Raw genomic sequence first — 25,608 nt, forward strand, 5'->3', positions numbered from 1 at the left:
AACGTGATACAAAATATATGCACTTAAACAAATCACTTGGAATACTTTTGAAAGAGAATAACAAACTCAAAAACGCTATTGACGTATTTCTCCATAAAAAGCACAATAGCGTGAGATGCTTTTGTCGAGGTGCCTCGAAAGTGATCTTAAACGATTCCCCATTCAATTTTTGTAGAAGAACGCCAATTTAGTGCATAACCAAAGAATTTAATATAATATAACGCGCGTCGCGTACGACGCGACGCGCACAAGCATGGACGCGCGATAATATCCACTGAAAATAGTCTTGCCGCCGACTCTAATTATTTATGTAGACCTGTCAGAATTGTGTTTGATTCATGCTCGGTCCATGTGCCACATTCCATGTATCGGGAAACCATCATGTCAACTGTCCATCTCATGAATAGTCAATAGGGTTACCATGACGGTTAATAGTCAATAGTCAATAGTCAATAGTCAATAGTCATAGGGTTATCAATAGGGTTATCATGACGGTATAACAAATTCATCTTTTCCGTACATTTTGAACTTCACCGATGGCAGATACTGTGATGAATGAACTATGAAGCAGGCAGCAATTAAATGTCATTATTTCCGTTATTTCAACAAATTTGTTGCTTAAAACGAAAGGATTTCTACGGAATATTCGGACTATCCAGCGTAAATCTGTTGGTTGAGACGTGCACAAAAAAATGTTCCACATTATGTTCCTTGTTACATGGTTCCAAACTTCTGGCGAACTGCCAGCAATGCATTGTACAAGCTAATCCCGTACTCACCGCTCTCTTTTGGGGAGCTATACAGTATACTACATGCAAGTTTTCAAGTTGGCTGGTTATTTGGAGGTTAGTGAGCAAAATACAGTGTTTTCGGGATAAGATTATATCACCTACATTTTAGGGAGAACTTCAGTAAGCTCATGACATACGTAATATACATAATGTTTTGAATTCGACATGGGTGAATTCTATAGAAATATAACACTTTACTAAATTATGATGGTGCCATGGTATTTTAAGCACTGATGCCAGCAGTTAATCGCCTGATTTGAAATGGAGGAGAACTGACTCATGCTATTGTAACGGCATACAAGTGCTAGTCACGTGGTCAAATGTATTCTGGGAGTCACCCACCTTTTAAGATAAGTAAAACGAAAGAGTTTGAAATACAGTTATTTTAATTTCTGCATAAAAATAGGAACTGTAATTATCAGATTATCTAAAAGTAGGTATGAAAAGTATAAGATTCTCTACAAAAATTATCAAACTGTTTAACTATGAACTGTGAAAAATAGCTGAATAGCAATAAATTAGTTCCAACCTTTTACTTAACATTAACTGTTTTGGTACTTGTATAAGACCTAGAATACACAGTATAACACTGGCTACAGATATTTGACACTTAATCATGTGATAAGAATCCTCAGCAAAAGCGCCTAACAATTTTAAGTTTCTACCGAATATCAGAACAGCAAAACGTACAAATCTAACAAAAATTTTCAGTATCTAGAACGATTTATTCCAGTTGCAGTGCAATCCCAAACTATTGCTTTATCGTCACCGATCGGCCACTCAACCGACTAAAAGGTCACAATAAGTTTTGGAATTTGCTCAGCTTACGACGCGACAAGGGGGATAATCTAAGTTTCAAAAAAATCATGTAATCATCAAAACTACTTATATCAAACAAATTTCTGAAAAACAAAAATAAATAATTTAGAAAACAAATCTTCTTCAAACGGATCATCAACAAAATTTACAAAATATCTCAAATATTAATCAAACACATTAGCAGAACTTCATCACAGATAGTTTAATACTATGCACCCTGGAGGATCTCCAATAACCTTTATCTATGATTTTATTATTGCTTATCAAAATGAGCAGTCCATTAATCCTTTACAAATAAACAAATCCCTAAAACCTCACCAACCCCAACGTAATCCTCAAAACACTAAAGTCTTATCGTCCTCTCTGTCTTCCTCTCCCCTTCTCTCACTATTCGTCTTCGTCAGTAGATCACCAATGAACTGGATCACGTCCTTTCTCTGCAGTATCTCCAGATGCGTAGCCAGGAATCCCGTCACCGTTTTGTAACTCTTCAGTCTCTTGAACTTCTTACAGAGCTCCAGGGAGCGGAGATTGACTGTTCCGTCCCCGTCTCCGTTTACTGTAATCGGCTGGGTGTCAGGGAACTCAGAGTCATCCCCGTACCTGACAGTAAGATAGTGTTACGTTTCAGAATAATATGATGGTGTAATGTGAATCGGGTTAAGAGCAGAAAATACAAGAAAACAAAAATTGTATTATACAGATAAAGTCTCAAAAAAACACGTTATATATATCACCTGAAATGGAGAGGAGTAGATTGATCCTTGCCGTGAATACAGTGAACATCCACCCCAATATCCTCCACAAACAGAGGTAGGTCCTTCACCAAGTCATACAGCTCGTCCCCTTTTGGGACTTTACTTTCCAAGAGTAGATCGTGGTAATCATGAGCAGTGTAGTTCCTGAAAGGAGGATTATTATTACCATCTGAAACGAGAATCACCACAGGTCAAAATCATAAAATAAGGTGCTTATATGTTCATAGTTGCAATGTTCTCAGGATGCCATTGGTTGTGGGACAGGGGGACAGTGGTTCAAGTTTTTAAGCAAATTACGAACTTAATGAAGTTAACTGTACTTTTCTATTAAAAGATACAACGTGCCAAATGTGGCAGCCACGAAGCCGCCTCGAGTACTTTAGACACCTAGCAGTGTCACTGCCCTCTGTTCACTACAATGCAGTGAACAGAGGTCGTAACGCTGCGATGAAGTCATGTGATTAAGTTATGAGAGAGTGTGAAGTTTTGTTATTAGATTTGTAATAAAAATGAAGATAAGAGAGTGCAGTGATGAACCCATGATCAAGCCTTGAAGGTACGAAATAGTGTGTATTATTTTGACATAAGACCGAGTATCCCGTATCCGTTGACACTTGACAATTTATTAATAGAATTTCGAAAGTCTCCGGCTTTAAGATTTCAAATCTAGTAATTTCAGGTATTTACTGAACGGTGCAGAACAAGGCGAAACTCAATCAGAAAGCACAGGTACATATTATATTATGAATGATTTTAAAGGCAGACCTGCCGTCAGCGTATAGAAGAGGAGTGTCCCCGAACAGGTCAGGTGACGGCATCAGCCAGAATACTGAGGGTGAAGTCCTCTCAAATTCTCTCATGGTCAGGGGATCAACAAATATCTGGGGCATTCCTTCTGTCTCTCCTGATAAGTTTTGGTTGGTTCTTCAAATAGTTGGTAATTTATTTAATCAATTTCTTGTATTATTAAGCCTTAATAGATATAAAAAGTTCAGAATTATGGAAGTTGTCATCTCGCACAAGACAAAATATCATGACCCAAATAGCGAGTGCCTTAATTGTAACTGGTAATCAGTACGTGACGTTAACACTTGCTCTAACTCTACAGCACCTGATATGATAGATCTGATAGCTTTGGAAGCTCCCCCGAACACGCCAGCTAATGACACGTAACCGTCTATAAACTTGTCCTTCCACGCCTGGGATAAAGTATGTGATAATAATAACATATTATCATCGTATTAAGTATTAACTCTATGAAAACTTGAAAATTGCGCATATCCTCCTCATCTTAGCACTGAAAATTGTCGTTATCGCCAATTCTGCATAGAAATGGTAAATTTTTCAAATCAGTGGCAACGAATCCTCGGAAGTGAAATAACACTTCCTTACTATACAATATAAACAATGTATCGTACAGTATACGTATAATCGTGCAACTTATATTTTCCTAAACTGAACCTTGATGTCTAGTGGCGGTATAGAGGAAATGAGGTGAATGATTTAAGTTTCACAGTTGACATAATTCAAACTTATAATAAAAATGTAAAATGTAATTCAATATTATTGTTGCAGCACATGTTGTGTAGTTGTCTGGCCCCATGATTCCCTTGCAATTAGAAAGGGCTTGGGTTATCAGAGTCAGAATTAAATAATTTTAATTCGTATTAATCAAAATTATTACAGTGAACCCTCTATATACCTGGTACCTCGATATACCGGGCGTCTTTTTTCTCCACAGTTTTAGTCAATCAGCCCTTGTTGTACGAGAAATTTGATTTATTAAAGGTCACATTACATTTAGTGGGTGATGTAAGTACATATATATCGAGCTGTTTCCATCACAATACTACAAAATACTACATAATATCCCTGACCTGGTCCCTAATGGGGTTTTTGAGAGGCTAACGGGGGATTGGGATCACGTGAGCCACTTTGGTCTCTATACCTTCTATACCAACTAGTTTTTCAATGATCTACGGCATCGGATGATTCGTAAGAGTTCATATCAGTAAAATTTTCCATTCAATTATATAACTGTTTTAACCAAATTAAATGCGAATTAAGTATGAAGCCATGGAATGTTATTAAGTTATCCAGTCATTCTCACAGTGATTCGTAACCATGGCAGGGGTCAGATTTTGGTCTCTAGAATCAACAGAGAATAATTAAGCAAACGGTTGAATGCGTAACAGAGTTGTCTTTGGTTTCATCATATTTGTTATTTGTACTTTCTACAGTTTAACTTTCCAAATCAAATTTCTTCGCTGTGTTTTTGACTTCTGCTGAAATGATTATCGAACTACGTTATGAATACTAGCAGGAACCCGTTTAACCCCAAAGTGGTGTCAAGGGACAGTTAAATATTTATATATCTTGCGATTTTGACAAAACTTTTTGTTGGGGACTAAAGTTCTTATTCCGTGGCCAATTTTGTATTTCTTCATACTGGTCAAAAGACTGATTCGTCGTATTTATACAATTACCTATTAGTATTACAATTATTGATTAACATCATTGCATAAAGCTTAGCAGGTCAACTCTTAATATATAAGATATATAATATATATATATAAGATTCGCAGTGTTCTAACCAATGAACCATTAACAACAATATGATCTAACTAAAACTTCACTTCAGAAATCAAGATGTCCGTTTCCCTCTCGACTGAGGATGTAGTGAACAGAGTGGCTGCTAAACCTTCCCTCAAATTCCTTTCAATTGTGGTTGGAATCATGTCCTTCCAGATAATGAAGGCTATGGTAGCGTACTTCCCCAACCTTGGTGGGTATATACCGTATGAAGAGTGGAGATGTGTTGTGGGGAGCATGACTTGTTACGAGAGAGTCAGCTTGTTCAAGATACAGGGTTAGTGTAAACTATTTAATTTTGCGCTATTTCGATCGTATTAAAATTAAAATTGATAGTTGAAAATCTTTGAACGTTCAAATTTACGAAATCTTAAAATCCTAAAAATTTACAGTTGAAAATATGGACGCATCGGTCTATTTCGTGCAAATATCAGGCGTATATGAACTATAAACTTAAAGGATAAGGTTGAATCTAGGGACTCAACATTAATGATGTACGGGTATATGCCTCACAGAATGGCTAGCCTCACAGAATGGCCAAATTTGTAAATGTTTTTGTAACTAATTTGTTGTATAAGACTGGTAGGTTTTGTGGATACCATATGAAACAAAAGTCTTCTGGCAACACTTCCTGTGGTGAAATCATTAACTAGGACCACATTTTCTGGCATAAATATTACTGTTTATGTAGAAATTTTGAGCACTGAAAATTTGTTTTCAAATTTTTGAACTAAGTTTGCATTTTGGTGAGAACTTCTGGCACCAGTATGACAGAAGATGTTCAAAGAATAGTATTCATCAAACAAAACGAACATTGTTCAATGTAGGAAGAAAAAAATGCTAAAATGGATACACGCCTCACAAAATGGCCAAAATATGCCTCACAAAATTTGTTTTCAAATTTTTGAACTAAGTTTGCATTTTGGTGAGAACTTCTGGCACCAGTATGACAGAAGATGTTTAAAGAATAGTATTCATCAAAAAAAAACGAACATTGTTCAATATAGGAAGAAAAAAACGCTAAAATGGCTACACACCTCACAAAATGGCCAAAATATGCCTCAAAAAATGGCCAAAATTTAAAACTCCTTTTATTGATGTAGACATGTTAGTTTTGATGGTCTAAAGTATTCACAAGCTATTTATCATACAATAACACCCCAGATGGAGTGTTTTTACAGCCGAATGAAGGTTATAAATCATGAAATCAGGGAATATGAACAAAATGGCCATTTTTGGTGTAGGAAATTATGCCCTTTTTATTCAGTTCTAAGAAATTTCACCTATATGGGGGTGTTAACAAGGCATATTTATACCAGCAGCATGCCTGAAACAAGAGCCAAAGGTTTTAGAAAAATAAAATTTTCTCGTTTTCATTTTTTTTGGCCATTTTGTGAGGCATTTTTTTTTGTTTGTGAAATAATTTTTCGCAGCTCAGTTTTTTCGTGAGTTTTAGGTTATTACCCCATTCCTTAATAGGTTTTCTAAGAACGTGTGGTGATAGAAATTTAAAAAGTATCTCCATCAACAAAATTATAGAAGTTCAGATTTGGCCATTCTGTGAGGCATGTTTTTTTGGAGGAAGATTTTCCGGCCAATTTTTCTCAAAGAAAAAATTGTTATGAGATTAAATCAACCCCCGGGAAGAAAAATATGAGTGTCAACTTAGCTTCTTATGAGATAAAAACTGGAATAAAGTGTGTTTTGTGATTTTGAGAGACCTTTCTTTTTTTTGGCCATTCTGTGAGGCATATACCCGTAATGACTTTTTTTTTCAGATTACAAAGCATGGCCAGATAATAAAATGGTTGAATTGGATGACCGTTGTATGATTACAGTATCCAACATTGATACCAAACAAGCTACACTACATCTTCACGGGCACTCTGGTAACGATATAGGATCGATTAACATTCAGAGAAAATCTGAGAATCTTGTTATCAGCATCTCCTCAAACTCTAGTTGTGATGATCAGAAAAAGGAACTGTGTGAGAAGGAGATAAAAGGTAAAATAATGGACCTCGACACTCTGGAGTGCACCTTACAGTTTGCAGGAACTAAAACCTCTGAAGATAGAACCACTTTGACCTGCAATGGTGTTAGGTTTGATCTGAAATCTGAGTTGGATGATGGAGAAGTCTACTCTCTGATAGATGCTGTACAAACTGTAAGGTTCATATCTGTTGAGGGGGAAGGAGAATATCAGCTTAACTGTCCTGGTACGTGTATTTTAGAACCAACAATTGAGACTATTTACTAGATCATGGTTTTCAGGTGTATATACGTATATTGGATAAGTCAAGTTCGATACTTAAAAATTAAATAATTATCAGCTGTTCATTCTTTACTCATTGACTTTCATATTAATTAACAAATTGTTCTGATCGCAGACCGTAAACAATACAACAAAAAGAACCTATGCGGCCCCAGCTCTGGTCTAAAAGAGCTGCTCTTAGACACCGATTTCCACTGGCACACGAAAGGTCGGTCATCGTTTGCGGTGGATTGGAATTTACATTGCGGCGGAGAGTTTCTCAGGTCACTGCTGGGATCGGTCTTCTTCGGAGGGGCCCTTCTTGGGACTTTTATAGGCGGGTAAGTTCACATTCAGTCGGTTGGAAAATTAAATTATTGAAGCCTTCACAAATAACATCTGTTTATTGCTGTCTTTCATCGTAAACACTATTCACCCAGACTGCAATTTTAAACACAGAGGAGCTAATTCAATTGGCCCATTCCCCCTCCACTAATTCTTCTTTTTCAGGAACTTGTTTGATATGATCGGTCGAAAGCTGGGGGCCTTGGTAGGCTACGGTATTGTTACAGTGTCAACCCTTATAGCTGCGTTCTCTCCTTCAATAGAATTCTTGTTTGTATGCCGCTTCTTTCAAGGTTACTACACTATACAGACTATATAGTTACAGTTTTGAAGGTTCCAAATTATTTTACCAAAATAAATGAAAACATTTTGGGTTGTATAACCCTCATTGCATCAATATAACAATAACACGAGAAGATCTTTAATTAGGTTAGATCTAATTGAAATTAACAGGAGCGGGTGTTTACATTGGATCAACAGGAGGTTTTGTATTATTGCTGGAGTACACAGCCTCTGAATACAGACTTCAAGCCAACGTTGGTGTTCAGTTGGCATTCGGAGTAGGGTATCTCGTCAACACTTTCTTTGCCTACTTAATCAAGGAGTAAGTTACATTTTATATCTTAAATAGTTAAATCTGGACAATCAGGTGCACCAGCAGCTCTGCAATCATCGTTGAGCTGGAGGGCCAGAAGATCTCATAAACAAAGATACTGACATAATATCAAGTATTTTCGTGCGTAACAACACAAGCTTGTTATTCCACTAAATAAACCTAACCTTATTAGGGGTCGTTCACATACTACGTTATCATTTTTTGGACAATTTTTAACCCCCCTCCGTAATCAGTTTTACACATAGCTATTGTGTCAAAATTACACTAGCGTAATCATATGAAAACCCCCTCCCTCCTCGGCTGATTACGTAATATGTGAACGACCCCTTATGTCTTTATGTATAATATCACAGTTGGCACTGGCTGGTAGCAGTTGATGGAATATTGTTTGTGCTGGCTGTTATTCCCCTGTTATTGATGCCGGATTCTCCGAGGTACTTCCTCGTCAATAAAAGTAAGTGGAAAAAAGCTTGAATATGTCCGAGTAGTTGATGGAGATTTATATAATATGTCTTTCAGAAGTTTTAACAAAAGATGTTTATAATGTTTATAACTCTTGTTTGATAGGAGACGAGGAAAAAGCAAAAGAGAGTCTCAAATGGTTGGCAAAGATCAATGGGAGTGATTTTGATATTGATACAGTCATATTAAACGACGTTGAGTTGACAGCCGAAAAGACCCAAGCACCAGAGCCAACATTTTTAGAGGCGATGAAAGATTTTATGAAGTACAAGTAGGTAACATTTTGTCTAAATCATATTAGTATGTAATTAAATTATCTTCCGGATCGATTTTTGCAACAAATAACAAAAGCAGCAAACTGCTTGCATTACACACGTGCCATTTTTATACTACTCTGTAACTGACAATAATTAATTCTGACCGCCCTTTACCTATCCTGATTCCTGTTTACCCCAATGAAAACACTAATGAGATCTCAATGATAAATGTTACCCTTGATAACCACCAGTTTTTTATCCTCTAATAACCAGAGACCTTCCAGAGAACTACTAGTCCAACTGGGGATACAGATGTGGTTGTGGCTGGTGGCAGGCTTCCTCTACTACGGCTTCAGCTTCAGCTGGTCAGAGTTGGGTAACAACATCTACATCAGTTACGTGTTCGCGGCTGTTGGAGAGATTATCGCATATTTGGGTATGGGATTCCCTTTTAGGTATTTGGGGAGGAGAATATCAATCATGATATATTACTTAGTCGGTAAGTGAACTCAACTGAGAGCAGTTTTAATTGTGATCATTCGGATCTTATTTTAAATCTTTTTTTTCAGTTCTCACTCATCCTTATTCCTTGAAGTTGATTTGATATGTAGAGTGCAGACCCACTATAAATCATGCCTGCAGTCAAAACTGGACTGCTTGTCTAATATAAACATATTATTTCAGCCAGTGGAACATTCCTGGTGGCCCTTATCCCCTTACAACTGAGTTCCTCCTTCTCATTAGAGCAGCTGAGCTGTCTGATTGGAAGTATGTTTGTAGCTGCCACCTTCTGTGGTATCTACTTGTACACCATGGAGCTTGCTCCAACTTCTCACAGAGGCAAGATGCTGGGTTACAGCTCCTTTGCTGCAAGGATAGGTAAGTTCTTGTAGAATAAATATTTGTTTAATTTAGAGATGCAATTGATATTCATATAATCTAGGCTTTCTGTCCATATTATCAAAGTGGCAGATATTCATAACAGTTTAATTCATGGTGACACTCTCCGTCAGGATCGTTCTGTGGTCCCCAAGCGTCCCTGTTGTTCTCCTGGAACAAGCCCGGAACTCTGATACTGTTCGCAGTACTAGCTGCATCAGCTGGACTGCTCTGTTACAGATTACCGGACACTAAGGATGTTCCTACTCCTAGCACTGCAGCCGAGGTGAGCATATTATTTTATCTGGTATTCATTATAACTCTTCCTATGATCAGATTTTTTTATACCCTATTTTTACACGGTGTCATCAATATGCATAACTTCAAGATAAAAATCCCATTCAAAGTTTAAATTCTGTTTTAGGTACAACGACGAAAAGATGAGAAAGATGGCAGGGTACAAGCTACTGTGGTAGAAAACAAATATGCTGCTGAACTGCCCTAATTGCAGTTTCAATTATCTGTCTCACGTGACGAGACTGTATTTAAGAAACTGTGTTATGTGGGGAAACTAACCGTTCACTAGATTTTACTATCAACAAGACTGTAGTAATGAAGCTTACAGGGTTAATTTACAGTCCATAACAATTGTGACTTGAATATAAACTAATCGATTGTTTGTTAAGTATGTATTGTTTCGATGTTTTGGTTGATTTCTCAGTATTTTTTTCTCGGCTAATACTGCCCTATCTACCTTAGCCTCAACTACTTGCCGTAACAACTTTCTTCTAAACTGGTAGTTTCACTGGAGAGCCTCTCAGTACTGGTGGGATTTATACCGCTCACTGGAGAGTCTCTCAGTACTGGTGGCATTTATACCGCTCACTGGAAAGCCTTTAAGTACTGGTGGCATTTATACCGCTCACTGGAGAGCCTCTCAGTACTGGTGGCATTTATACCGCTCACTGGAGAGCCTCTCAGTACTGGTGGGATTTATACCGCTCACTGGAGAGCCTCTCAGCTGTACTGGTGGGATTTATACCGCTCACTGGAGAGCCTCTCAGTACTGGTGGGATTTATACCGCTCACTGGAGAGCCTCTCAGTACTGGTGGGATTTATACCGCTCACTGGAGAGCCTCTCAGTACTGGTGGAATTTATACCGCTCACTGGAGAGCCTCTCAGCTGTACTGATGGGATTTATACCGCTCACTGGAGAGCCTCTCAGTACTGGTGGCGTAGATTTTTGATTTAGGCCTCCAACAAAATTTGGCGGCCAAATTCCAAAATTTTATTACAGAAATTCAGAATTTGGCCGCCACATTTTTTTTGAGGCCTAAATCAAAAATCTGTTCTTAAAATAAGGTCGAAATGCGATTTCGAGTCGATTCCGAAAATTTCATGCAAAAAATTATCAAAACTGATTGAGTTGTTACAATTTTAATGAGATCAATTCCGCGAATATTGCGAACCAAGATACGGGCAATTTAGTTCATTTTTTGTGGTTTTTTCGCCATAGTATCCACATTTAAACAGATATAAAGCTATAACTTACAAAGAATATGTAGTTTAGGCTTACCTTTCATATAAAGTAAGTTTCATTCAAAAATATTGATATTTGACCAATTTATGGGACGAAATCTACCAAATTTGGTGCGTATGCCCAAATATGGGCATATGGTTTTTGGCTCATAACTCAGTCATTTTTTGTCCAATCTTGATGAAATTGCATATACGAGTTCAGGAGACCACTAGCTACAAGTAGAGCACCATAAACCTGGGTTTTGGGTATGCTCAGGGTATTTGGCTAAATTGGGCCTAATTTGGACCAAATATGGGCGTGGCTGCCCTGCGCGCACCGTTTGGCGGTTGGGGTCCGGGACCCCCTCAAAAGTTCGGTCACTGGTCCTAGTTTGTTGCCCCCCCCCCCCCCTTAAGAAATGTTATCGAATACTATTACTATATATACTATTACTATATTACCCAGAGATCACCAACTCAGTTATTAAACAATTGCAATTAAAAATCATTCAAACGTTCGAAATTAAAGCGTCATAAAAGCATTAAATATATAGCTAATCCAAATGTTCTTGACCACCGTTATCAAAGGCTCATCAGAAAAATGGAAAGAATTGCTTGGAGCACCAACAATGCCACGGTCATAGAAGTTTCAGAGCTTTTTAAATCCCTCTGTACCTGATCAGAAACATTCTGTACCATATTTGGAGAAGTCTGTGCCAATGACACAAAGACCCCTCCTGGCAATGACTGACACACTAACGGGGTCCTGGAGCTTGAGCAATTTGTCGTGAATTCTTGGTCGTATATTCCTGGGGCTACCTTCACTCCAAACCCTTTGTTGCAAGTAACTGTGATGGTCTCTCCTGGTAGGAAAAATGGAACTTTCTCCCCATGCAAAATACTCCCTTCTGTCACAATGATCTCCTTGCAAGGGAAATTTTGAAGCTTTTCAAGATCGTTGCCAGTTATACTATCGATGGAGGACAATGATATTCTGTTCAGCCAGTTGAGGGAAGTACTGTCGGGTAGAATGAGAGGAAAAAAGGCCTCACGGCGTCTGAGTGACCATGCACCGTTCAGTTCTAGGCACATGAGAAGCTTCTGACTGAGGTCACTTCCATTCTCACTACCATTTGCACAAGCCTGTAAGAATACTGTACGGGATATCGAATGGGTTATGCTCCTATCTATCTGCACGGCTGAGAAGCACATGTTCCCTTGGTCCATCTTCACCTTCACCACGTCACACCCAAAATAACCTGACACACCCTCCTCAACCAGGATAACTTCCCACTGCTGCGCTGTCTCGCAGGCTGAACTCCAGTACAGCTGATATCCAAGGGAGGCGGATTGTTCGGTTTCCGTGAAGTTTACCTCCACACACCTGTATGAATCGCTCCTCTGGAAAACCGTGAAGGACTTTTCTGCGTTTAACCTATCCTGTTCGGTCATGTTTATCTCGGACAACTCTGAAAGTGGATCATCACAGTCTTTCAGCCTGAATATAAAATGGGATGCATTGTCAGTCTCGTAGATCAGGCTGCTCCCCTCTTCCCGGTACAAAGAGCACTCAGACGGCCGATCTAGGTTGAACGAGAACGTCTCACATTCGGCTTCATACTTGCAGTATTCCTGGCATTCGTTTGCGGGAGTAACATTAAACTGCAGGAACGGCTCCGACTTTATGACAACGTTGTGTGTGACACAGTTGTGGTTTCTCTTCAAAGTGTATACGACAGAGAGTAGGCTTATTATAGCTGTTGCAACGATTGCAAGTTTCTTGTACGACATTTAAGTTCACGAAAATAGTATTTAAAGTTTTAAAAATGGGGTTCTAAAATATTTATTGCAGTGCTAAAGTCTAAATATAGTTTGCAGGTGTCACGTGTGTTTGAGTCTTTCCACGTGACATGGTCCGCTCCATTTGTCATTGTTCACGATCAAACAGATTCTGAGCCTTCAAAGTTAGATAAAAAGATTTCAAACCGTGCATTATGTAAAGTAACGGGTATTATTCAAATTTGAAGACTTTGCACTACAAAGTTTGATAAAATGGTCTTAGCACAAGCATTATTGAAAATACCTTGTAGTATTTAAAATGATATAAAGGAAGCCCTTGACAGTGTGCCTGGCAACTTCCCAGGCGACATGGGGCAGTCCGGTCTATTGTTCAACAATCACATTATATATAATATAACTAGTAACTACTACACAGGGAAAAGATCTTGAAAAGGGTCACATATTTTGTTTTATTCAAAATATCATAAATATGACGTGTATGCCCAGCCATTTCAAAAAGGGCTTGGCTGAAATGACTGCAGGTTAGCACTTCACAGCTGATAACTAACCTGATCCTGCTTAGTAAGGAAGTTGACGATATAAGGATTACCCATACTGTGAGCCACCAACATAACCGGTGTGTTCCCGTTCAGTTCATACGTCTCTTCCACCAGGTATCTGAGTTTTATAAAGTACTCCTGTCCTACCTTTGTGTTGGGCGTGTATCTGAGAATGTGAACATTAACATTAGTGAGAAGTGTTAAGGTGGCCGGGGGGTCTTCATCAAAATTATCTCGAAATTGACTTGATAGTTGTTTCTGATAGAGGGGAATGACATCTATCAGTTGTTTTTGGTCTCATGGAAAAATATTGTTCCTAGCCGAAATTATCGCCTGTCAAAGGTCAACGCTTATGTGTAATTGTATTGCGTGAGCGATTTTCAATCACGCGTTCTGAAAATCGAGTCTAAAAATCTATCTCGTCCTACATTTCTAGAGCAATCACCCTCAAACGTTCAGGATATGTTCTAAGGATCATTTAGAAGATTTGACTCAAGCCCAATATTGAGATATGCCTCTTAAATTTTTTATTCGATTTTGAAAATCTTGGACCTCAAAAAGTCTTCAAAAAACAAGGTTCAAGATTTTCAAAATCGAATAAACAATTTTTAAAGGCCTATCTCAAAATTCGGTTCGACCGGCGATAATTTCGGCAAGGGGCAATATTTTACCATGGGATCAAAAGCAGCTGATAGATATCACTCCCCTCTATCAGAAACAACTATAAAGTCAATTTCGATAGAATTTTGAATTTTGGCTAAAGGACCAGTTAACTCAAAAAAAGTTATCCTCATATTTTGACAGATTGTGACATATAGCAAACTGACTAACTGATCAACGAGTCACAACTTTAGAGTTAGACAATAAAAATAACGCAATTAACCGGCATCTATTTATCTAAAATTAAGCTGTTAGTGTTCATGATCAACCTATGGCGACAATGTTTTACGTGAAATGTAAAAATCAGGAGTAATATAAAAAGTGTATTCTTAAACTAAAGTGCTAGCTCATAGCACTGTTTAGATTAACGTTTGTCGTTTAGCCATCTCAGAATCAATCGTGCCGTAATATATGGCTAAAGAATAATAGGGTCTTGAAAATTCTATAGTTGTTCAGTGGGTCGATTGACTGAACACGTTTGCACTTAATGGTATTTAATTTTACCAGTAGTTTATTCATGGTATGTACCGATGATAATACAATTAGGATGACAACTAGGTAAGTCAAACTCAAAACACACCGTACACTCCTATTAGTATTTGGTAGCCCGGGTATTTTTGGCGGGAATTCGGTTCCCACGGCACCGTTATGATAGGAGCTACTACTACTAGCTCCAATCGGAACGGCCATAAAACCCAGACTTCTTGTCTCCTGTACTGTCTGGCACGTGCTGATTAAAGTACAAAATTTCGCTACATGCTATAAATATATTTGCTCTCGGAACAAACTCTTTTAGGACAGCGGATCAGTCGACTGCTCGCATTCTTCCGAACAACTGTAATATTATATTACAACGTTACACTCTGATCAGTTATTTTTAATATATAGTACATTATTGAGCGAGTATAGTTGATCAAGTCAAAATTTGAAGTTTCACATAACCCTGACCCTTTTATCCGTTCATATATTATTACATATCACATACAGATCAAAGATTTAGGCCTTTATATAGACTTTGAAATTATAAGTAGCTAATAAACTTTTAACATTTTGAAAATGTCTTGGTTTTAGGAGTAGGAGTCTGAGTAATAAGGAAGATTACATTTACCAATGACTGATGACTTGGACATAAATTCCACTGAGCATGAAGTGCAACGTGACTCAAGCTCTGCAGAAGTAACTTCTGATTCAAGTAGTGAGGAGGAAAACGAGAACATTCCGGATGACTGTGGGGTGATCAACAATTCAACGTCCATCATGTACAGTTTGGCATTTGACCCCTATCGGCTAGATCTCAGTGACCATGATAGCGACCAAGAACTTTGTAAAGAGCAGGACTGTGACACAGATGAAGAGGACGATGACGTAGAAAATAGGTTGTGTGCTCCCGTTAGTGTTCACTCAAAAGATTGGTGTATTTGTGAGAAATGTGGAACACTAACTGAAGGGGAAGTTTCCTACTGTTGCACTGACGTTAGCGTTGTTCGAGACATGATGGAAACAGAAAATCAATGTATAACTGAACACAGCAAATTTTTCAATTTTATTTTAAATAGAGACGCATAAGAAATGGCCACATATGGTCACAAAATTATCCGGATAGAGATGACCAGGAGAGTTTCCACCAACTTTTACGCCATACAGCTTATAGATCCTTTCTAAATTTGTTAGAGTTTCATGGACTGGGGAAAAAGCAATAAGAAGCAAATATCCGAGCATTTCAAACAAGTACGTGGGTTTTAAAGAAAGCGAATTTTCATCTCAATCCAACTGTAATACGCTTCAACAATTCTAGTTTCTATGCATTTGTAATACTTACCCTACTTAGTGATCGTCAATGTCTATTTGTAGTTCAATTCACTTAGAAATTCACATATTATTATGATTTATTATTTATTCGAATAAAAGTTTCTACTTGAATCATATACTCGGCTGAAAACAACAACAACAACAAGGTGATAGCCAAAACTATAAGGATTTTGGAGAACTAGGGAAATAGTCATAATTCTAAAATTTGAGTGAGTTACAGGTGTTTTATTGACAATGATAAACATTTGCAATGTATTATGCTATGCAAGCGCGCGCTGAGGGACTTAGTGACGTCACGAGGCCACAGCTTATTAATGCAATAACACACGTTACACGTACGCTAGAGAGTTGGTTCTTTCGGCGATACGATTTTTTACGAGTCTGTCACAGCTGATTTAAATCTTAGCCAAATTGGAGACTACAAAAAATGTGAGTTAACTGGTCCTTTAATCAAACTTCAAACTCAGGTAATGTAACAGATAAAACATGGACTCAAGTCAAAGGTTTACTATGAAATTAAAATACAACGACTAATGAAAAGAAATATAGATATTCTATATATTCATCATAAACGATAATTAGGTATTACATATTAATTGCAATGATTAATTGTATTTTTATGGTGTTCAACACAATCAAAGGATCGAGGTAGTACGTACACAAGATTAGAACCTGAAATCATACGGAGCCCCCCTGATACTGATGCCACGTGTGTAACCTGGTAGTTTCTCTATACCAATTATCAGCTTCTCAAACTGGACTACGAACTGGTGCTGAGAGAATATCACGTGAGAGAAGAAAACTAGAACCACGTGATGTTTCGAAGCAGAACGTCTTCTTTCTGATCAACAAAAAACTAGGCCAGTTTCCTGGGAATCTGGGCAACACTAAATTTCAAGTATTATTTTTGTTATACAGTACTTACAGGTTATGTATGAACGATCATTCTTGAAAAACTGAGATCATAAATACCCGAGCTTTAATACATAATAATATGTATATTATTTATAGAACTTGTTACCTCGTCCAAATATCCTATGCCGTCAGTGTAACCAAAATCATTTACTTTTGTCTGCACGCCAGCCCTGTTTTTTATGTCACTCACGTCAGATATGTCTAACCGAAACGTGTCTGTCCAGCAACTTATCGTCTGAGAAATGATATTTATCGTCTAAGAAATGATAAATGAAATTAATAAAATGAGTAAAATCAACTATTCTCATACATACAGGAGGGAGCATGCAGTCGATACAAAGCCACAGAAGAGTCCAACCCCCACTGTCCTTGGTGCAGTAGTAATGTGGGGCACTGTCCTTCACATACCATCCATCTATCTGACTCCCACAAATACCTGTCATTTTGCAAATTAATGAATATTTTTTATGGGATAAAGTAAATAACAGAAAATCTCTGATAGTTTGTGCTTCTCTCCAGTAGCGTCCATCTTAGAGGGGGGGGGGGGGGCGCCAAATCGTCGTTTGAATGTAAGACAATTTTGAAAAACTTAACTACAGTACTAGCAAAACTGTGCATTTTGATCTAGAAACACATTTTTTAGAGATTTTGCCAGAGTATCCTCTAAAATCACCTTATTTGTCTAACTTAGGGAGGGGCGCCTAAAAGGGGAGGGGTGACCAATAGAGGGCCGCTTTTTCGGGAGGGGGGGGGGCGCCAACATGCAACATTACGCCACTGCTTCTCTCTGGCAATTTGATACACAAGAGTGCACATAATATTAAACTTTAAGACAATATGGTTCAAAAATCTGGTGTGGATTTTATGTAGCAAGTTGAGATGGTACTAGAGCAATGAAATATTAAATTTATATAAAATCACCTGGTACCAAGATTACAGGTGTAACAGTGTCGTTACCAGATTTTGGAAGGGATTCTGAGGGATTTAATAACAGACTAGTCACGAGGAACACTAAAAACATTCTCACCTAAGGGATATAAAAGTATAATGGGTGTGCAATGTGCATAAAATGGGGGTCATGCATAAATATAAACTCATACTCAGACTGTGAGATTATCTTACGATTTTACGTACTTACTTTTTAAGTACTGTCGACGTCTGTTATTCATAAAGTTTCAAATAATTACTAGCCTGAGTACATTCTCTTGAGTAAATACTCAAAATATGAACTAGTACTCAAATTGGTATTCATGAAGTTAATAAATGTTCAAAAGAAGTACTCAAAAAATAAGTATTCAAACCAATTATTTACAGAATGTACACACATATATATTTTGATCGATTTTAGTGAAAATATTTAATTTTTTCGGGAAATCAGACTGGTTGAAAGAGCCACAGAAAGGAGAAATGACAAAAGTAAACTTAATTGAATAATCCTCACTCAATAATCACTCAATCACAATATGATCCATGCACTCCAGTTCTGCTCTTCCAATTAAACAAATAATCAATTAAACAAATAATCAAAGTTTTAGCACATTTTACAGCATAAAATTTAAACAAATGAGAACATATAATGCTCTTAGTGGTAAATGGCCGTTTGTTCTGAGCTGTATGATTTTTTGACAATCAACTAGCGGGGCAAGGAATGTACTGGCTGGTAGCTTTTGTACACACCAGAACGCTAGTCTGGTTGATTAGTGACCAAATTAGAGGCGTTGATAGGAAGGCATTATAATTTGCGGGTGTAAGAGGGAATATTTGGCATGCATTATTCTAGCAGCTATTTTGTAACAAATGGTCTTTACGATTATTAAGGACGGTAAGTATTTTGGGTGTTCAATACTAAATCATGGCTAAATGTCTAAGAGGGGTTTAAATTTAAGGGAGAAAAAGAAATGAATATTGGGTTATAATATTAATCATAGATGTCAACCCTGATATAACTATTGTACTAAAAATTTGATCATAATGCTTAGGGTCTTTATTAGAATTCAAATTGGATACAAAAATACACTTACTCACTCACACATCACATTTAACTTGACAGAGGAATACGCTGGCAGAGTAAGTCGATTTGGTCATGAAATTTTGGAGGTCAGGTGGAATCCCTGCAGGAGCCTACGAAAATTTAAGGTTACATATATCAAAGTCTTTATTTGTCCAGTCATACACGGCATGACAATGCTGGTTGGAAAGTAGTGAAGATTTCGGTTTGGATTTCAGGCAAGAAATACTAACAGAACAATCAAAGATTTTAAGGTTAGGGGTTATTATATATACAGGGTGGGCCAAAAGTCAGTACCCAAACGTTGGCCTTTATAGCTCAGTCACTGAGTGCCCAATTTAAATACTTCTTTCTGGTATGACTTAGTACCACCACTGGTTCGAGGAATTTGTCAACTCGAAAAATATTCGCGTTCATTTTTTTCAAATGTAGGTTCATTTTCACATTTATTTGATAGTTTGGATAGTCGGATCAAGCTAAATGTTATTGAATTGTGTTTGGCCATTCGAATTACGTTTGTCCTGAAAGAATTAGAACTGTAGCTTCTCAGATGACCGAGATATGAAGCATAACGAGTTTATTCATTACGTGTGATCAGGTGATTGGTTTACCTAATCACATGATAAGGTGACCCCGTTAACTACCCCGTTAAACATAATGGGAATTGTTAGGGGTGCCCAATTAAGGTGTCGTGTCACGGTGTCACATAATCACCCAGTCAATTTTGTTAACGAGATACAGAAAATGCTTGATAACTTCGTCATTTCTAATCCGTTTTGCCTCATGTTTTCAGATCATATGCAACATTTGATAATCTACCGCCTCTTAAAAAATTAGGCGTTCAGCATGTTCAGAGAAAACAATATAGGTGTTTTAATATTAAATGGGCGTGGTCTAAAATATTCGAATTTTCAAACTTTGACGACGGAATCCTCGAACCAGTAAGTACAGTATGCCATCTGCAAAGCAGCAGCTCTCAAATATAAAACACGGCGGAGCTATTAAGGCCAACGTATGGGTACTGACTTTTGGCCCACCCTGTATATTAGGGGTTATTATATATTCCACAAACTGCTCAACAAACAATTATCACAAGATCAAGTTGATGGGTGTGAGACTGACATTGTCTCTAAGGAGTTCATGAGACTAAAATATCTACTCTCTGAGGACTTCTTAAAAGAAAGCCATTGAAATTTTAAATCATCGACAGATTTGGTTTGCATTACAGTGAAGCGTAAATCTACATGATTTACAGTGAAACAAATTTGTAATTGTAATAATGCCCTGATTTTAGAGAATACGCTGGTAAAATCTCAAAAAAGTGTGTTTCTAGAGCATAAACACTAACAGGGATTAGATTGAACAGCTGGAGGCACAAGTTGGTGTTACTGGGCGGCGCTCTGCCTGTCATTCCGCTGAATTTCTATGTTTATGAACATTATAGCCAGGGGTCCCCAGGTGAAAGTTGGTGGTGAACTGCAATTTAAAGTTGTATCGTGTGTACTGGTTCTAATATAAGTCAATGGAACAAAAAATTTTGACACAAGAGTGAAACAAATTTTTTAGTGAAACAAGAAATTTAATTTTTAGCACATTTTACAGAATAAAAAGATGTAAAACAATTCATAAAAATATAATGCTCATTTCGTGTATGAATTTTTGTCCTTGACTGTTAGTTTGATTTTGAAGGGACAGGTAACTAACGGGGCAAGGAATGTGCGTGCCTGAAAGATTTTGCACACACCGAAACACTAGTTCAGTTTATTTTTTAGAGACAAGGCTCATATTAGGATCAGAAGAAAATCGTTAGCAGATATTAGGGGTTCTGTTTATATTTGTTATTATGGGTTGCAGTCTTGTTGTGACAGAAAGTCTACACTATATAGTATGCTTAAGATTATATTGTGTAGTTTGAGGATATAAAATGGAACTTCAAGTTATTGGAGGGCTGGTGAAAAATTATGACTTTTGTATCAATGGTTATTATAAGCTATAAATATTGTAAACTACACAGTGCTAATTAAAAACTTCTTTATACTTCATTCTCAAATTAAATCTTAAAAGTTCAAAAACATACATTCATTTTATTGAAAACTTTCTCGCACATACTTTACTCACAGGAAGAGACTTGGAAACACTAGACTAGGGGGATTTCAAAATCTTTTACGGTCCAATCAAGCAGGGCGTGGCTATGCTGATTATTTGATAGTGCACGTTTAAGCTTTCTCCGCAAAGGAAAGAAAATTTTTTTAGGAAAGAAAATTTTTTATTTACCACAAAACAATCAATACATAATGTTATATTCATAAATAAATTCAAATTTCAATTTCAAACACATATACAGTACGCCGCGCACACAGTCACAATTTAAAATTGTTCAGAAATTCGTAGGTCAGCTGTAGGCGCCGCGCACATGATCTATTTAATTGTTATCTTACAATACATGTCAATACATATTTTACAATTACATGTCACATTTCTTAATTTCTAGAGCCAAAATTTCAGAAGCATACATACATGTTACCGCTCATGTATGTATGTAGTATATTATTTTGCTTCTGCAGTACCGCTCAGAAGCAAAATAATTTAAAATATATTTCTGTCGTTCACGCAGTACAGGCCGTGAACACTGCGACCTAAACACAGCCATTTTAAGTTTTGGGGTAATCATGTTAAAAATGTTGGTTGATCTTGTATTGTGGCTGTCAGGTGGGTCAGCGAGACAAATAAGTAGGAAGGGCTTCCTTGTTGAGCATGTGTAGCCTTCATGTAAGGATATTGGAGCACGAAATTTCATTAGCTTGTAGAACTCGAGGTTACTGGGCCGCGCTCGGGCTGTCATTCCGCCGAATCTGTCATAGCCTGAGGTCCCCAGGTATAGCTAGGATATAATTATGTTTGAATAGCGGTTTAGTTGTTAGTATGTTCTCTCGAAAAAATTGTACACAGTACAGTGGCGAGTTCACATAGCCATGTGCCTACGCGTACTGCGTGACGCGCTTGTTTCACAAGTAGGATTTTGCCGCCTACGGCGGTCGCGCGCTACTGCAAGCGAGAGGGCTCTGGTTAGAGCAAAGTGGCGAGTAACATTACCAGTAACATTTGGCGACGTTTGACTACAAGTACAAATGGCAGCGTTTGATCGAAAATCTGGTTTCAGCCCCCCCCCTGTGGTCAGGTACTAACCATGTCATGTCAAAGCAAAAACGTTGCATTTGGCACTGCGTAGCAATTGCAATGCATTATCTTCGAGATTTTTCTAAAAGAGCACTCAAAACTTGTCCGTCATACATTGTATGACCCGCCGCCCACGAGTGCGCGGCTCCCCCTTTATCATAGAAACACTAAAGTGGGGGTCACAACGTGATACAATTCTCATTGGAGGACTTCGCCGCTTCGACGCGCCGCGCGAACTAGCATTCTGTTACTTGGGGACCTCAGGCTTGCTCTAACCAGAGCCCTCTCGCTTGCAGTAGCGCGCGACCGCCGTAGGCGGCAAAAGAGGGCTCTATAGACAGCCACAAACTGGCACCACAAATCGTGGTGCCAGATTTCCTCCTATATTTCTGATGCCGCGCGCGACGTGTTAGTCATGTCTAGTTACTGCAACTGTTAGACTCGTGCATTGCATTTGCACATATATAATCAGTGCAATATTTTCTCGTTGGATAAGAGTTTTTGGAGGGAATTAATTTAATCTCTTTGTTCAATCATTTCATTTTACTGTTTCCTGATTCTTTGTTCGTTGCCATCATTCGGCAGCTGATCAGATCATTCGGCGGATGTTTCTTTGTTCGTTGCTTTTATTCGGCAGCTGATCAGATCATTCGGCGGATGATTCAAAGGGAGACAACTTTAAAGGTGTTTGAAGGTCAGCTGAAGGTCAGCTGAAGACGATTTACACAAATATTTTGAAAGCTCCTGCTAATTAAATCCTTGCGTATCACTTATATGTTTTTAATATCCCCTCTAGGTTTAAAGGTTTCTTTTGAATTGTCAGTAATCAGCAGACTTTGCTACACTTTTGTCATTTGCAATTGGACTTAAAATATGTTAAAGCTTGTCATTGTCTATAATTTTGAAATAGAGTTTTGTGGGGGACTAATTTAGTCTCTTTGGTCAAGCAACCCGGAACCCCATGAATAGTGAATACTGTTATTATTATCTCCGAGTTCACGTCAGGTATGGGTTTTATTCATAATATATTGAGGCACTTATAGTATAGTTCAGTCATTTCATTTTACAACTGTTTCCTGTTTCTTTGTTCGTTGCCATCATTCGGCAGCTGATCAGATCATTCGGCGGATGTTTCTTTGTTCGTTGCTTTTATTCGGCAGCTGATCAGATTATTCGGCGGATGTTTCTTTGTTCGTTGCTTTTATTCGGCAGCTGATCAGATCATTCGGCGGATGATTCAAAGGGAGACAACTTTAAAGGTGTTTGAAGGTCATCTGAAGGTCAGCTGAAGACGATTTACATAAATATTTTGAAAGCTCCTGCTAATTAAATCCTTGCGTATCACTTATATGTTTTTAATATCCCCTCTAGGTTTAAAGGTTTCTGTTAAATTGTCAGTAATCAGCAGACTTTGCTACACTTTTGTCATTTGCAATTGGACTTAAAAAATGTTAAAGGTTGTCATTGTCTATATTTTCGAAATAGAGTTTTGTGGGGAACTAATTTAGTCTCTTTGGTCAAGCAACCCGGAACCCCATGAATAGTGAATACTGTTATTATGATCTCCGAGTTCACAACAGGTATATGTTTTAAAATTCATAATATATGGGGGGGGGGGGGGGGGGGGGGGGGGGGCAACCAACCATATTAAAGTATATTAAAGTATATCCCGGGTCAAAATCGGAAAAAATCCTACATTTTAATATACTTTAATATACCTACAATTAGTAGATTAGAAGATAAGCCAGTTGCTAGTCCCCTGAACTCATACTTCATATAGGCCTATTTTGGCTCATAAATTGGTCAAGTATCAATATCTTTGAACAAGACTAACTTTACATGAAAGGTAAATCTAATCTATACATGAAATAAAACAACATTTTTCACATATATTTTTATAATATAGGTATATTAAAGTATATTAAAGTATATCCCAGGTCAAAATTGGAAAAAAACCTACATTTTAATATACTTTAATATGGTTCAAAATTTTAATGGAGATAATATAGGTATATTAAAGTACATTAAAGTATATTAAAGTATATTAAAGTATATCCCCGGGTCAAAGTTGAGGCACTTATAGTATTAGTTACAGCCAATATAAAGTTCTCAACTAGATTATCAAGTTTTTAATCTTTCGCATAGAATTGAGAAACAAGAATGACCATCGATTTTAAAACCATTTTAATAAATTAACGGGGTTTTCATCACACCATATCAAAACAATTCAAATAATCCGCTCCTACTAAATCGCTCGTCTCAATAAAATATTGTGTGAAATAAAAAGGTCCTAATCAGGGTATGAAAATAACCTGAACCGGTGTATTTTTGGACGCTGATTCCAAATCACCCGGTCGATGACGTAGTAAAAATGCTTCCCTAAAGAATTAGGGGCAAAAACTGTTTCGGTCCGGTCTGAGGCTACTGTTATGATTGCGGTTAAGGTTCGACCGGGATCCCGGCTTAATCCCGATGTCGGTCAAAAATCTTCCAATTATTCGTCCTCAATTAATTCGTTATTAATTAATCAATGAAACACTGTCAGAGTTAAAAGTGTCAGTTTGTTAGGTGAGATGTGCTTGTGCTTGTAATCAATAAAGGATACCACATGGGGTCGTTATAGTGTCAGAGTTGGTTTTTTGATTGAAATAAATTTTCGTGCACATACAGAATGAATGGTTAATAATTTAATATATATGTAGACCAAGGTCTGTGCACGGGATGCTTCCTGGAAGAATCCAGTTCTTTTAGCGGGGCACCCTACCTATACTAAAGCCAAATTGAGATATAATAATCATATTCCTAAGAAATAATCAGAAATCGAATACCAATCAAATAATATGATATATATGAGTAGTAACCATATTTATTATGCAAAATGCCCCAACCACATAGTGTAAATTTATATAGAATTCAATTCCATATCATCATTAAACCTCAATAGTCAATATAATAGCCCAGGCAAAATTAAATAAGCTGGTTTGTTGGGTAAGCTGGTTTGTTGGGTAAGCTTATGCTGTGTTTGTGCTTGTACATACTATTGTAATTATAAAATAGGTATTGTAATACCTATAAAGTAGCGGATACCAGGTTTTAGTGTCAGAGTTAAGTGCTGCAGTTTTTAATTATGGTGAGACGGCTTGTAATCAGTACAGCTATAAAAGGATACAAAAGTTGTTGTGTCAGAATCTGTAAATTAACACATGCTAGTATGCTACCCTACGCAATGTCCTCATCACCTGATCCGTCAGTATAAATCTAACTGGCTCTTCATTTGACTCCGTAACCATACTCTCGTCGTACGAGTCGTCTTTGTTCATATTGTTCGGGGTAATGTAATATAAACAATAAACAATCAGGAGGGAACTTGAACTGATATAATATTTCGTAGTTTCTGGCTCTTCAGT

The 25,608-nt window shown here is 37.5% G+C and overlaps 3 protein-coding genes and 1 long non-coding RNA gene across 4 annotated transcripts; 3 read left to right on the top strand and 1 right to left on the bottom strand.

Moving 5' to 3' along the window:
* Positions 1-1,161: 1,161 nt before the first annotated feature.
* Positions 1,162-18,039, bottom strand: LOC134815586 (phospholipase A2 group XV-like). Its single transcript, XM_063824138.1, has 9 exons — positions 17,938-18,039; positions 17,331-17,452; positions 17,123-17,251; positions 16,774-16,874; positions 13,642-13,798; positions 3,480-3,567; positions 3,134-3,272; positions 2,348-2,512; positions 1,162-2,213 (listed from the first exon to the last, which is right to left on the bottom strand). The coding sequence occupies exons 1-9, from the start codon at positions 18,035-18,037 to the stop codon at positions 1,946-1,948; spliced, it is 1,269 nt and encodes a 422-aa protein (XP_063680208.1). The 5' UTR covers positions 18,038-18,039; the 3' UTR covers positions 1,162-1,945.
* LOC134814675 (uncharacterized) lies at positions 5,011-7,220 on the top strand. The gene is made up of 2 exons (XM_063822842.1): positions 5,011-5,237; positions 6,739-7,220. The coding sequence occupies exons 1-2, from the start codon at positions 5,018-5,020 to the stop codon at positions 7,218-7,220; spliced, it is 702 nt and encodes a 233-aa protein (XP_063678912.1). The 5' UTR covers positions 5,011-5,017.
* Positions 7,376-8,073, top strand: LOC134815588 (uncharacterized). The gene is made up of 3 exons (XR_010160252.1): positions 7,376-7,555; positions 7,725-7,852; positions 8,013-8,073. It is a non-coding gene; the product is annotated as an uncharacterized LOC134815588 (long non-coding RNA).
* LOC134815587 (solute carrier family 22 member 15-like) lies at positions 8,535-10,486 on the top strand. Its single transcript, XM_063824139.1, has 6 exons — positions 8,535-8,629; positions 8,743-8,908; positions 9,179-9,393; positions 9,579-9,773; positions 9,908-10,059; positions 10,198-10,486. Exons 1-6 carry the CDS (start codon positions 8,593-8,595, stop codon positions 10,276-10,278), a joined length of 846 nt encoding a protein of 281 aa, XP_063680209.1. The 5' UTR covers positions 8,535-8,592; the 3' UTR covers positions 10,279-10,486.
* Positions 18,040-25,608: the final 7,569 nt, after the last annotated feature.

The sequence above is a fragment of the Bolinopsis microptera genome, chromosome 5, assembly GCF_026151205.1.
Source record: "Bolinopsis microptera isolate Bmic1 chromosome 5, MBARI_Bmic_1.0, whole genome shotgun sequence".
Taxonomy (NCBI): Eukaryota; Metazoa; Ctenophora; class Tentaculata; order Lobata; family Bolinopsidae; genus Bolinopsis; species Bolinopsis microptera.